The 14,799-nt window shown below is 48.9% G+C and overlaps 2 protein-coding genes across 3 annotated transcripts in view; one reads left to right on the top strand and one right to left on the bottom strand.

Annotated features, from left to right (window-relative positions):
• Window positions 1–3,159, bottom strand: part of Stk4 (serine/threonine kinase 4) — an 83,407-nt gene extending 80,248 nt beyond the window's left edge. The window contains exon 1 of the mRNA XM_021149719.2: window positions 3,052–3,159. Coding sequence (XP_021005378.1) covers window positions 3,052–3,086 — 35 coding nt within the window. The 5' untranslated portion in view covers window positions 3,087–3,159. The remainder of the gene's footprint in view (window positions 1–3,051) is intronic.
• Window positions 3,160–5,834: 2,675 nt separating this feature from the next.
• The window catches only part of Tomm34 (translocase of outer mitochondrial membrane 34), an 18,297-nt gene continuing 9,332 nt past the window's right edge, over window positions 5,835–14,799 (top strand). Inside the window, exons 1-3 of one of the 2 annotated variants that reach the window (XM_021149653.1) lie at window positions 5,835–6,091; window positions 10,379–10,478; window positions 11,791–11,943. In XM_021149653.1, the coding sequence (XP_021005312.1) occupies window positions 5,965–6,091; window positions 10,379–10,478; window positions 11,791–11,943 (380 nt within the window). In that variant the 5' untranslated portion in view covers window positions 5,835–5,964. Of the gene's footprint in view, window positions 6,536–10,378; window positions 10,479–11,790; window positions 11,944–14,799 lie in introns of both variants that reach the window. The other variant, XM_021149644.2, reaches the window with a different exon arrangement.

Raw genomic sequence — 14,799 nt, 5'->3', positions numbered from 1 at the left:
GAGGTTCGCACAGTGGTGACGTCCTATGCCAGTTTTCACTTGCTCATAATGAATAGGCCTGACCAATGCAATTACACACACCAAATATTGGTGACGTTCCTCTCCTATGTCAGCCGACATCCCAGGAATGGCCAGCATCCCAGGAATGCATCCTAAGCCTTCCACCACACCATTAGCCAACAGCAACTTACAGTTTAAAAATCACTAACTCTTGCAAGACACCGATCCATCATTAGCCACTGAGTCACACACAGATGTCAAGCTCATGACTGCAGAGAACATTTCCTGCACCAAGACTGCTGGGACACACACCACCTGAACCTCTCAAGAAGACATCTGTATTTTTCCAAACACAAGGTGTTATGAAATGATCTCTCAGATGACTAATTCTCAATCAACTATCCCATGTCAGAACTCTTAGAGGCTCAATGCATTTATGCATATTTATCTCTCTAATAGAATTTTACAGATTACAGTGACTATAAAAGATAACTGAAGCCGGGCGTGGTGGCACACGCCTTTAATCCCAGCACTCAGGAGGCAGAGGCAGGTGGATTTCTGAGTTCCAGGCCAGCCTGGTCTACAAAGTGAGCTCCAGGACAGCCAGGGCTATACAGAGAAACCCTGTCTTGAAAAAGCAGAAAACCCAAAAAAAACTAACAAAGATTAACTGAAACATTTTAATAACAAAGTTGTCAAGTCCAGCACCTGCTGCCTATAATATGACAGATGCTGCCAGGTTGTAGAGCGTTTGAGGACAGCCTAAGACACTGTGCAAGACCCTGTCTCGAAATAAACAAAAAGGGTAACTAAATTAACTGTGTCTTCTTCATGTGACTATAAAGATTCTAACTCAGAGAACCTCAGAATATGAGATTGCATCTGGAGATAGGAAACTTTGAAAGCGGAAGAGATAAGGGCACAGCCAGAGAAGACCGAAGACCACAAGAAGAGGTGGGGGGAAAGATGGTCATTTGTAAGCCAAAGACATCTGATTCCAAACTTCCAGCCTCCAGAATGGCAACTAAATAAAAAATTAATTTCTGTTGCTTAAAGCATCCAGGTGTGGTGCTTGTTATAGCAATCTGAACCACTTAATTCTGATAGTAAAATGCAGCAGTCCACTAGTTACAACGAACAAGGCAGCACCAATCCTCCAAGGACTCGGCCCTGCAACACTCTTCTCTCTCACTTTACTACAGTTCCTACAATCCAAACGGTGGCGCACGCCTTTGATCCCAGCACTTGGGAGGCAGAGGCAGGCTGATTTCTGAGTTCGAGGCCAGCCTGGTCTACAGAGTGAGTTCCAGGACAACCAGAATATTTACATAGAGAAACCCTGTCTCTGGAGGGAAGAAAGAGAGAAAGAGAAAGAAAGAGAGAGAAGTGTGCAAACAGAACTTTTAGTTAAATGAAGGTTTTTGGGGAAAGGAATCGAAGAGAAAGAACTCGCCTAGTGGTTACTGACTGTATACATACAGTAACAATCTGCTAAGATGTATATACACAAAGAAAGACCCAATGTAACAGGTAACTTCCAGAGAGACATCAGAGTAAAAAAGCTAAGCGCAAGGGTTTTAAGACTAGATCACCAGATATTAACACCCCAACTGTGCCTCTAACTATGGAGCAGCTAACAAGTGGCCTGCCTCTCTGTGCCCTGGCTTTATCCTCTTTACACTAAGGATACAGGGATATCCTCCTTATATGATAGTTGCGAAGGCTAGCTGCGCCAGTAAGGTGTACCATGTTTACAAGTTCAAAACACCAGCAATTTCCTATGGCTGAACAGGCAATCTGGAAAGCAATGAAACAGTGCCTGCCGCCCTGCAGCATTCTCTGGCTGTAATTAATAAATATTCCTTTGAGCGCCTCAGCACACCACACTAAGTCAAACCTGAGCCCATCTCAACAAGCCTTTTGTTTGATTCCATGTTTGTGTACTTCCAACAGCTCCTGCCTCCCCTAAGAGTGCTGCCCAGGCTTTCACACACACACACACACACACACACACACACACACACACTCCACCTCTCCGGTGCCCGGCACTCCCTTACTCTGAACACTTCCTATTTTAGTGCTCATTCTGCTGCAGGAAGTCAAATGTCTTCTCTGTGAAACCCAAGTTTTTAGTTGTGTCTGAGAGAAGCATGACTCCCTCAGGCTCTAGGCTTTTTTTTCTCCAGGTGAGACGGGGAGTGGTCCAGCACAACAGCAGTCAGTTCATCTTGACCCAAAACAACTCGAGATACTTCTAGAATCTAGAGCCGAGAGAGTATCGAAACAGAATTTGAACAGAACAAAGTCTGGCTGAACCTACTGTGTCTAAACTCTATTTATTGGACCTCAGCTTACCCACTCCCAGGTTGGTGTTTGTTTGTTTGTTTGTTTGTTTGTTCTTTATCAACGTCCCAACTTTGGGTGTTGGAAGGCTGAGGAGGATTTGAAAAAAAGTAGGCAGTCACTCAGGACATCAGTAATAAAAGCCATTACCGCCATCACTACTACATCATCCTACATGGGGCTGACACCCTTGGAAACTCTAGCCCCCCATAACCCACTCTCCATTACTAGAACCGTGAAACGTTGGTACTGACACAGTAAGGCAGTTAGGAGCAATGACTTGGGACAGAACCACCAGGACACAAAATCCCCGCTCCACCCCTTACTTAGCCATGGGACCACCAATCAATGTTTCTAACGACTTCTGCCTCGAAAGCGAAGCAACAGGGGTTAAGTCCTCGCTCACCCGGCCTCAGCATTCGCCCGTACATCCTCGGGTCCCTTCTTGGGGCGCCTTCCCCGGCCTCTGCTGGGGTCTCCCTAACTTGTCCGCACGTTGCCCAGAGAGTGCTCTCCCTAAGCAAAACCACTTCTGCCCGGGCCAGCGGACGCTCCCTCCTCGCTCGGCAGGTGCTCCTGCAGCCCGGTCACCAGCCTCGCGGGTCCCTCTCCGCCCGGCCCGAGCTCGCACCCCGGGGTCTACCCTCAGCAAGCTCGCGCCTTCCCTCCTCACCCAACTCTCTTGCCTCTCAGCCTACGGCCCCTCACCTGCGCGGTGGGTTCCTCAGCTGCACGGTCTCCATGGCGCTGCCGGCAGCCGCCCAGACTGCCTCAATGCTCCATCCTCCCGGAGTCCGCCCCGCGAACCCTCCCACACTTCCGCTTTCCGCCCCTACCGGAAGCGAGAGGAGGCCGGACCGAGAGGCGGGAGTCACGTGGTACAGTGGCGGGCGGATACAGAAGTCAGAAGCCGGAGAGGTGCCTCTCGGGCGGCCTCTAGTGGCCCGAGTGTCAGCGACACCCTCTCCTTGACTTGCCTTTGGACTGAATACTTACTTTCAAGCCTGACTCCTTGAGGGTTCTCCAGTTTCTCAGATGGGGAGGCTGTTAGCAAAGCACGGGCTTGATAAGAAGTGAGTTCGTGTTAGGGCCAAGGGGAAAAGCCCCAAACCCTCTGTAAGCTAGGGCGCAGTCAAGAAACCACCCAAATCTCTGCTCCAAGACTGGGGAGGTTTTATTGTAGATGAGCCCAAACAGCATCTGGAAGACTCCTGAGCAGAGAGAAAAAACAGACTGGCCAAGACCCGGGCTATATCTTCCGGGCAGAGAAAATAGCGAAGAGGGAGAAAGAACCGGTCGGGACCTTGCTGTAGTGTAACTGCTGCGGAGGGGAGTGTGCGAGTTGTAATCTGGAACAGCCTGGGAGCATAGTGGAGGAGGTAAGGAGGGCCAGGATGCTTTGCTACTCATAACAGATATATGTTACTAGGGAACAAGGAGCCTGCAGGTTAGCTTGGCTTAAGTCTCCTTTTGCCAAAGGCAAGGACGATAAAGGAGTGGCTCCTTTTGGTAGACAGAAACCAACAGGTTACAGAGGAATACTCCGGTCTATCCACCAGCAATCTTTTTGTTTACGCTCTCAATATTCAACACAAGCCTTCCCTTTTGGGGGAGGAGTTGGGGGTTCGCTTTGGACCTGGCACACCCCAGAAACGGGCAGACCCACTAATTTAGTCCAAAATGACAGTCTAGACTCAGCTCAAGCCGATAGGGTTATTAACAAAAATAAAGCTCAAGGGCTGGAGGGATGATGGCTCAGTGGTTAAGAGCACTGACTGCTCTTCCAGAGGTTCTGAGTTCAATTCCCAGCATCCACATGGTGTGTCACAACCATCTGTAATGGGATCTGATGCCCTCTTCTGGTGTGTGACTGAAGGCAGCTGCAGTGTACTCACATACATAAAGTCAATAAATCTTTTTTTAAAAATAATAAAGCTCACAGGTTTCTGAAGTTCCTTCGCTGAGCCCTCACCGTTCTGTTTTTAGGGGCGTAGTGGGTATATTTTTAGTTTAGGGTTGTTTGTAGGGATTTGTTTGAAGCAGCATCTGTATATTCCCTAGCTGGCCTGGAGCATGCTATATAGACCAGGCTGGCCTCAAATTCAGAAACCAACCTGCCTCTACCTTCTAAATGCCGGGATTAAAGCGTCCACCACCAAGCCCAGCTATTCATCTGTATTCACTGTATTCATCTGTATCCATCTGTATTCACCCACTAAATAAGTTTTATGGTCCACAAGATGCCAGGCGCTTTCCAGCTTTCTAGAATCCTGTTCCCGACATCTCAGGTTTCAGCTGATTCTCTGCCTCGGAGGCTTTCTGTGGCCGGCTCACGTTTAACAGCCTCCACAGGGGTATTTCCTATTGTTTGCCTTCCCCAATCTCCAGGTTCTCCCAGCATCCCTCAGTGCCTACCTGCCATGCCCTGCCCCCACCCCTGAACTTTACGCCCAGGGGCTGGGCTGCCCTTCCCCCAGAGGCTCCTCCCTATATAATCCAGACACTTTGGTCTGCCCTTCTCCTTTTCTCTCTATAGGTAAGCGCCCTCCTTCTTTCTTTCCCCCTCCCCCCCCCCGCCCCACCCCACCCCACCCCACCCCCCGTCCCCATGGCGACTTCCCTGGCATCCTCCTTTGGGACCGGTGCACTTGCCCAAAAGCAGCTTCCCAATAAACCTGCCTTTACTATAATCTGGTTTAAATTGGCTCATTTCATCGGCAACGGAGAATAACCTATCACCTATAACATCACTGTGTTTTCTTAGTTTTGTTTTAAAACAGGAGCTCAGCTATCCTGTCCTTGGCCTCTCAAGTGGTGGAACTGCAGACTTCAACTTTGGATTGTGTTGCTTCAATTTTTTTTTAAAGTGCATTGTATTCTTTTGTGCGTATAACATTTTTTCATCATTCTCACTCTATCCCATACAGTCCTCGAGGGTGCCTTAGACTTCCACACGTTTGCATCATCCCGCTCTTTGCTTCTTTATAGTATTAAGATCTTGACGAGCCGGGCGTAGTGGCGCCCGCCTTTAATCCGAAAACTTGGGAGGCAGAGGCAGGCAGATTTCTGAGTTCGAGGCCAGCCTGGTCTACAGAGTGAGTTCCAGGACAGCCAGGACTATACAGAAAAACCCTGTCTCGAAAAAAGTCAAAAAAAAAAAATTCTTGACAAAAAGTACGTTTTCCTTTGGTCGTGGATTAAATGCATCCCAAGCCCAACGGACTGTGAGCTGCACGAGGGAAGATAATCCGCCTCCTTCGGTGATTCAACCTGTCGCCTCAGCACTGGAGTGCCAGCCACCATCTTCAAACTTGTTGATCACGAGTTCCAGACAGAGCATACGCTAAAGGCCCTGTTTCTCAACGTCCCCGCCTCCGACCCTCTTAGCTCCGCCCTTCCCTGGCCCCACCCCTGGACAAGGAAGAGAGGCCAGACCTAGCTAAGGGCTTGAGCCCACTCTTCCGCCCGCCCCGGCCACCTAGCTCCGCCCCGTCTGGCCCCGCCCCTCAGGTCTGGTCCACAGTGGGCCTTAAAGGCACGCAGCCGTAGCTTCCGGGTGGAAGCTGTTGCGCACCACCTAGCTGGGAAGTGCGTTGCTCCCTGTTTCCCAGCCCGCCCGGGATGGCCCCCAAAGTCTCGGATTCCGTGGAACAGCTCCGCGCTGCCGGCAACCAGAACTTCCGCAATGGCCAGTACGGCGAGGCCTCGGCGCTGTACGAGCGCGCACTGCGGCTGCTGCAGGCGCGAGGTAGGAACCCGCCCCACGTTTCCCTCCGGGCCTGCGTCCTCCACCCGCATCCCCACACCGGGCCTCCCGTTGGCCCAGCCTCCCTGGCTTTCCTTTCCCCGCGTCCAGCCGCCGCACCAGGCCCTCCCAGGGCTTCATCCCGCGCTTCTTTCCGACCCTGGCCGCCTAGCCGCGACCCCGTCTACCATCACCACCCCCCACCCCCCAGGCCAGTCGGCTGCGGGCCTTAAGGGCACGCATCCGCTGCTTCCACCCGGAAGCTGTTGCGCACTCCTCAGCGGGGAACGGAGGTGGTCCCTGTTTGCCGGCCTCCCGGGATGGCCCCCAAACTCTCAGACTCTGTGGAAGAGCTCCGCGCTGCCGGCAACCAGAGTTTCCGCAACGGCCAGTACGCCGAGGCTTCGGCGCTGTACGAGCGCGCGCTGCGACTGCTGCAGGCGCGAGGTAGGAACCCGCTCCCCCGTTTACCCTCCGGGCCTGCAGGCGTCCTGCACCCGCATCGGCGCCCTGGACTAAGTGTTGATCCTGTCCTCTGGGTCTTTCTTTTCCCCGGGCCATCTGCCGCACCAGCCTCTCCCACCACGCCCCCGCATCTTCCCCACTTTAGCATCCTATGAGAAATTTTACTTGGCTGTTTATGCCTGCTTTTTAGCTGCCCTATTGGATTGTATCCTAAATTATTCAGGCCTCCCTCTGACCCTTGAGTTATATATAACGCACCTGTTCGCCCCTCATGTATTCATTTTAAAATTCAGTTGACTTTTGTATATTGACTGAATGTGGCTGGCAAGATGGGGTCCTTTCAAGGATAGAACTTCCTGGGGCCAGTTGTCTTACATTTCTAAGTAAAGGAGACCTCTGAGATTAGAACTATTAATACAGAGTAATGTGATAAGGTTGGATCCTTTAGAAAGGAAGTCATGGGCGACTTCTAAGAGATATTTGAGATGTCTCTGAGAAGTTGAGTGTCTAATGCATGCCAGGTGCGGAGAACCATCAGATACACTAAGCAGCATAAGCTATTAATGAGACTATTTAAGACAGGAAGTACACAAAACCTTAATTGTGTTGGTGCTTTAAACCCTCCAAAGAGTTGGGATTTTATCCCCTAATTGGAAGAGTTTTAAACAAAAGAACAGCATATTAACAATGTTCCTAACCTTTGCCCAAAGTTCCAGAAGCTTTGACATGAAGACAGCCTTGAGTCCCACTTTCTCTGAGTCTTCATTCTCATTTTCTTTTTTTAAGATTTATTTACTATTATATGTAAGTACACTGTAGCTGTCTTCAGACATTCCAGAAGAGGGTGTCAGATCTCATTAAGGATGGTTGTGAGCCACCATGTGGTTGCTGGGATTTGAACTCATAACCTCTGGAAGAGCAGTCAGTGCTCTTACCCGCTGAGCCATCTCACCAGCCCTCATTGTCATTTTCTTGACCAGCGTTTGTTGCATGGTTTTCTGTGCTGGATGTTATTTTTGTTTATCTTCACTATGACCAGATCAACCTGTAGATGAGGAATCCCAAAGAATTCATTGCCTTCCTAGGATGACACAGTGAAGATTGTTAGACCCAGAATTTGAATATAGCCATCTGATTTCTGAGTCCGGTTTTATTTGTGGTCATGGGGTGGGGTTAATGTGCGAGAGGTGGCATCCCCATGGAGCTGGAGTTACAGGTGTTGTGCACTGCCTCACATGGGTGCTGGAAATTACACTCTGGCCTTCTGCAAGATCAGTACATGCTTTAAACCCCTAAACCATCTCTCCAGCCCCCTGAGTCCAAATTTTTAATCATTAGCTAGACTAATTCATAAATCCTCCTTTTTAGACCTTTTATGGGTTGAAGCTATTCGTGGGTGTACACACACACACACACACCCTGTTGTTTTCTCTGGAAACCTTCTTAGGCTCCTCCCACTATGTCAGTCCCACATCTTGAAGTTGCTGGGGACACTAAGGTGGCTGTTTCCTTCTCAGCCCCCTTCCCTGAGTAAAAGGCCAGAAGCTATGCTTTTGTGTGGATTTGTTCTGAGACCACTAGAATTAAACAGCCCTGCTGTTTAAATTTGCCAGATTTTATTTCTGTCCTTTCTACGGATTTTCAGTGTGATTATGGGGGTAATTCTCTTGGCTTCTCAGATCAGATTTCTCCGCTCTAAGGAGCACAGGGAAGCCGTGTAGCAAGTCTGAGACTTGAAACCTTCAAATATACATGCACTCAAGTACTCAGAAGAGTTGAGTGGATTTTGTAGGACCATTAACTAGAACCTTTCAGTACTGGCAAGGACTATTCAACTTACTCTGTATTTTCTGGCCCAAGAGAAGAATAAAAGAAGTATAAATTTATTGTGTTTATTACTCATTGTTAGTATTGAATGAAGGATATCAAGTGTCAACATGGTATCCTACTTCCTGAAGCAAGTGCAAAAGGATAGGCTGTGTGATGCCCCTTGGGGAACACTTTAGTGGTCCAGTTCCTTATGTGTTAATGATACGCACTAACGCACTAAAGTGGGCAGGGCTTGTGAGCATTGTGCTGGCCTCCAGGGACAAAAATGAGGATGGATGGAGCTTTAGCCATTTCAAAAGCAAAATTGAGGCCAGCCTGATGTATGGAGTGGCTTCCAGGCCCCTTAGTGCTACACAGTGAAGCCTTGCTCCCTAGGAAAGGGTGTGGAGGTGTCCACTTGATGTCCCAGCACTCAGGAGATAGGTTGTCAAAAGGTCAAAGCTAGCCTTCTGCACAGAAGATGGAACTCTGCCTGCCCCTGCCTTGGGACTGCTGAGGCTAAAGATGTGCCACCATACCAGCAATTTGTTTTAAGTTTTGTTGTTTGGTTTTTTTGTTTTTAAAGGAGGTGGGCGGATGGGTAAGGGGAGAAACTATGACGACATGAAGTCTTGTAGCTCCAGTACTTTGGGAGACTGAGGCAGGAAAATTGCTAGTTCAAGGGCAACCTGGAAAAGGTGGTGGGACCTCACTCGAAGGTGAGTGGAGGTGGGAACAACTGATTTTGATAAAATGGTGGATGCTGAATGTCATGTTAAGCATAAGCTATGAAAATAATGTTAAAATCAAATATTTCAGGAAGACCTTTAGTCTATATACCTAGGAGTTACTTGGTCCACACTGTTTTCTTATGTTCTGTGTTTGCTGTCTTGTATTTTAGGACCCATGCTAGTGAGTAAAATGTAGTTGAGAATATCTTTAAAATGAAGACGGGGGTTAACGGAAAGTACAGAGTTGAAGAGTGTGGAGGCAGAAGTGAGCCTAGGGGAAGTTAGAGGAGGGGGTTAATGAAATTCTCCAAAAAGTGAAAATCAGGGTTCTCCTCAGCAGGCAAAGGCACTTGCTGAGTTCCTAGGGCCCACATGGTAGAAGGAGAGAACTGACTCCCTCAAGCTGTCTTCTTTTTTTTTTTTTTTTTTTTTGGTTTTTCGAGACAGGGTTTCTCTGTGTAGCCCTGGCTGTCCTGGAACTCACTCTGTAGACCAGGCTGGCCTCAAACTCAGAAATCCGCCTGCTTCTGCCTCCCGAGTTCTGGGACTAAAGGCATGCACCACCATGCCCTGCTCAAGCTGTCTTCTTACCTCCATACGCATTCCTTCTGCATGTGAGCTTGCACGCAGGAGCACAAGCACGCACACACACACAGTAAGTTTTAAGAAATGAAAGTGATTACAGTCAGAGTGAGAGGTCTGAGCTTCTGTGCCTGGGTAAGAACATTGACTTTAGAGAAGTGACTAATGAGAAACGTTATGGGGTTGTTCACATTTCTCCATTGAGGTGCCCATAGTTCTGGCAGACCTGGCTCAGTTATATTTTTCTGGTAAAGGTTTTTCTGACTTAACTGCTTGCATTTCCCTCTGACTCTGAGTTACCCCCTCGTTGAGGCATTTGTTATCGTCCTTTTCCTTTCTCTATTGAGGCCCTGTGCTTTCTGTGATAAGTTAGCCACGCACCCAAGTAATTACAACAGGGTTTTCTCTCAGGCAGAAACCAGCTGCCTTATGTTTATATTTTTATCTGGTACCAAGTTCAGTGCTAAAATAAGTGATGATGGATGCTTAGTTTCCTGTGAATGGCAGAAATCTAGACTTCCCCACTGTGGTGATAGGAATGGTAAATGTGTTACCCTACATGATATATAAGCCTGGTTAGGCTACAAGATTCTGCTGCCTTTTCCCAAAGCCTAGAAAGCTCCGAATATGAAGTGCATCTCTACACCCTCTGACATCTATTTCCCAACTCATGATCTTGCTCTTCCTGCCTCCATCTGGGCAGGTTCTGCAGACCCCGAAGAAGAAAGTGTTCTGTACTCCAACCGTGCAGCGTGCTACTTGAAGGATGGGAACTGCACAGATTGCATCAAAGATTGCACTTCGTAAGTGGCCCAGGGAGCCTCTGGAATACCTGAGGGTTACTGAAGAGCAAGCCAGGCTTCTCCTCGGGGAGAATCCCGCCTCTCTCTCTTTTTACAGATAGGCCACTTAGAATGACAGACTCCTTGTCTTTGGAATTTGGGCTCACTGCTTCTTTAATGGTGTATGATGGGAAGTTAGAAGTAGACTATAACATCTCTGTGACTTGGCACATGAGGTGAGACGCAGTCACAGTGACAGACATGCTCGGGTGTTTTCCTGGGATGATAGTGTGAGAGGAAAGAAGAAAGGGGGTTAATAGATGCTAACAGGTAGTCTAAGAAGCAAAGAGAGGGTGGAGCACATCTTTAATCCCAGTGTCCAGTAGGCAGAGGCAGGCAGATCCTTGTGAGATGAAGGCTAGTCTGTTCTGTATCATGAATTCCAGACCAGCCAGGGCTACATAGTGAGGCCCTACCTCAAAAAAGGGGGTGGGGGCGAAGAGGAAGGAAGAAAAGACAGTCTGTCAGTAATCAGGTGTACAGGGCACTGAGTGGTTTCTCCTGTCTCGTTCTTCCTATATATAAGTACACTGTAGCTGTCTTCAGACACTCCAGAAGAGGCATCAGGTCTCATTACAGATGGTTGTGAGCCACCATGTGGTTGCTGGGATTTGAACTCAGGACCTTTGGATGAGCAGTCAGTGCTCTTAACCACTGAGCCATCCCTCCAGCCCTCCCCCCACCCTCACCCCCCGGGCTAGCCTTTTTTCATCTTGGCTAAACTAGCATACATCTGTGGCTAACCCTACGTGTGATGTTGCTGTACATGCATGGAAGGAGTAAGGAGAGGCATGCTCGTGGAGCCTGTGCTACTTTCTTTTCTCTTTCACAGGGTGTTCACTGTGGTGGTAAGTTTACCCTTCTTCCCAGGACAGAACCCAGGTGACAACGACTGGGATGATAAAGTGCCTGCCTGGGGTCCCGTTGCTAGTGGTAGCGTGGACAGAATGCAGACTCAACCCTAGGCTTGTTTATTACTTCTGGGCCACAGTGTGGACACATAGACACATGAAACTGAGGCCCCTGTTCTTCATCTGGGCAAGAAAGAGGACAGGGTAGAAAGATAGATTCATGTGCACGCACATCTCATTAGTGTTCCTCTGCCTTCTTTCCTTTCCCAGTTCATTCTAAGTTGAGAATTCCCTACCTATTCTAGAGCTGCTGTCTTTTTACCAGAAGTAATTCTGATATGCTGACTGCTCCAGATGACTGACTGAATCACTGCACTGTTGGGGAAACCTGTTGGCCTAACGTTTTTAACCTCCCGTTCTAGCGCGCTGGCCTTGGTCCCCTTCAGCATCAAGCCCTTGCTGCGCAGAGCATCTGCATATGAAGCCCTGGAGAAGTACGCCCTGGCCTACGTTGACTATAAGACTGTGCTGCAGATCGATAACAGTGTGGCATCTGCCCTGGAAGGCATCAACAGGTAAGCCCAGTGTGTGCAGAACTTCCTCATGGAGTCAGGACTGGTTTGGTTTGGTTTGGTTATTTTTGGGGAGCTGGGGGGTGGGGATGTTTTTTTTGTTTGTTTTTGAGACAGGGTTTCTCTGTCCTGGAACTCTCTTTGTAGACCAGGCTGGCCTCGAACTCAGAAATCCACCTGTCTCTGCCTCCTGAGTTTTGGGATTAAAGGCGTGCACCACCACGCCCGGCTCAACATAAAATTTGTATTGATTCTCTGAGAATTTTACATCATGCATCCAGATAACACCCACTTCCCAATCCTTCCATGTAAGTCCCCTGCCCATGTGAACACCCCACCCCAAAAAACAAGTAAGATTTTTTTTTCAATTTTTTATTAGATATTTTCTTCATTTACATTTCAAATACTATCCCGAAAGTCCCGTATACCCTACCCCGCCCTGCTCCCCTACCCACCCACTCCCACTTCTTGGCCCTGACGTTCCCCTGTACTGGGGCATATAAAGTTTGCAAGACCAAGAGGCCTCCCTTCCCATTGATGGCCAACTTGGCCATCTTCTGCTACATATGCAGCTAGAGACACAAGCTCTGAGGGGGTACTGGTTAGTTCATATCGTTGTTCCACCTATAGGGTTGCAGACCCCTTCAGCTCCTTGGGTTCTTTCTCTAGCTCCTCCATTGGGGAAAAGTAAGCATTTTTTAAAAATAGAGAACAGAAAGTCTACTTTGTGTTATCTGTATCTCACTGGCGCGTTGTCAGACTCTCAGTGGCCTGTCCCTGAGATGGAACTGAGCCCTTCCCCTCCCACATCCCTGCCAGAGCTACACCGCAGCATCCTTAGCACACTTGGTAAGAGCTCTTTTTGGGGAGTTGGGTAGGGGATGTCACAGAAGCCTTTGTGTCCCTCTTCAACTGTGCAGTCACTGATATCACAGCAAAAGTAGCCTCCTTGCTCCCACAGTCGTGGGAGCCCAGATTATGGGCCGACTTAATGGATACGTTCAACAAAGTATATACGGAGACTGACTCTGCTGCTGTGTTTGACAGGTTATGGATTATGTTCCTAAAGCAGAAGAGATGGCGCAGCAGTTAGGAGTGCTTACTGCTTTGGCAGGGAACCTGAGTTCAGAACTCTCAGCATCTACATTGGGCAACTCACAACCACCTGTAGCGCTAGCTCTAAAGTGATCTGATACATCCACAGTCACGGCACGCAGGTGGACACACTCAAATGTGAAAACATCTTTCCAGTCTTTTGAGCCATGGCTGGTTTTTCTCTCAAATAACCCTTCTTTGTGTATTTCATCATGATTCCCCTTCATGTGGGCTGCTAAAAGGTCATAGCCAAACTAATAGCAGAATGTGGTCTATGTCTGGTTTCTTGGTTGATTTTAACATCCAGTTTTCTCTTTGAAGTCATTCACCAAAGGCCACCAGTTGTGTGCCAGGCTTTACACGGACCTGGGCTGCTGATTGAGGTGTAAGTCCTGTCCCTGCACAGCTCTTAGCTGGAGGGAGTAGCAGTCCTTGTTACACAGGATCAGTGTAGTCAGTGCAGTGTGCAGTGTTACATGGAGCACCAGCACAGAAGGAAGGTGTTCACCTGGCTGCGAAGAAGGGGCCGTAAAGTGTTTCCTAGTGAAGTCACAAGTGAAGCTGAGAGAAGCAATTCAGTGAGCTCAGACGCAGATGGCCATTCAAAAGGTAGTTAGGTCATTAGGAAGGGAGGCAGGGGTTTAGCTGCAGAAGAGTAGTAAGGGGTGCCCAGGGCCTTTAATAGGTGAGCAGAGTTGAAGGGATTTCAGTCTGGAGTCACTCAGGGGAAAAAAAAAAACAGGAAGGAAAAAGCCTGCCCAGGTGAGGTCCCCGAAGGAGCCAGGGCTAGGACGCAGAGCTCTGTGTGCTCTGCCAGGAGCACAGCTTAAAGGATACTAGTTTGTTTGGATCCACGGTTAGCTGATGCATTCTGTCATGGCAGGCAGCAGGAGTTTGAGGCAACTATCTCCACCACATCGCATCTGCATTTAGGAAGCAGGGTCAATGCGATGCTCAGCCGACTTCTCCATTGTAAACAGTCCAGGACCCAAATTGAGGGCGTGAGTGGCTCTTCCTCCCTCCCTGGCTCCCGCAGACTGCTGTTTCTGTGGTAGGTCTGGATCTCATCAGGCCGACAGTTGAGGGTTTGTTTGGGGTTTTATGAGTACTTTGCCTGTGTGTATGTGTGCTATGTGCATTCCTGGTGCCCTTAGAGGTCAAAGGAGCATGTGGAATGCCCTGGAACTTGAATTATAGATGGTTGAAAGCCATGTGCGTCCTGGGAACCAAACCCATATCCTCTGTAAGAATAACAAGTGTTCTCCCAGGCCCAATAATCAAGAGTAGTCATCAAGCACACAGGCAGGTAGACTTTTATCTGGGGTATAGGAAGAATGCTTTAAAACACATTAGGGCCGGGCGTGGTGGCGCACGCTATCCCGAGCTTTTGTTCCCACCGGCAAGAACACACTCGGGACAACCGGAATCTTCTGCAGCAAAAGCTTTATTGCTTCTTCAAGAGGGAAGACCCTGACCCCAGAAAATGGAGTCGCTTATATAGCCCTCAGCCATGGCGTTTCAGCACCTGATGTGGCTTGTCAGCTCCTGATTTGTTGCTTGCCCATCACCCCACTATTACGCCCGAGAATGGGCAGTGACTAGGAGTGAGTTCACTCTCGCACCTGCGTACAAGGCTTGTTTACTAGTTAGGCACAGCGGAGGCCAGCGCCATCTTATAATGGCAATTGCTCGCAGCACGCACGGCTCTCCACAGCGATTGCTCGCTGCACAGCTCTCCACAGCACGCCTTTAATCCCAGCACTC

The sequence above is a fragment of the Mus caroli genome, chromosome 2, assembly GCF_900094665.2.
Source record: "Mus caroli chromosome 2, CAROLI_EIJ_v1.1, whole genome shotgun sequence".
Lineage (NCBI taxonomy): Eukaryota > Metazoa > Chordata > Mammalia > Rodentia > Muridae > Mus > Mus caroli.
This window is presented reverse-complemented; position numbering and strand designations above follow the sequence as displayed.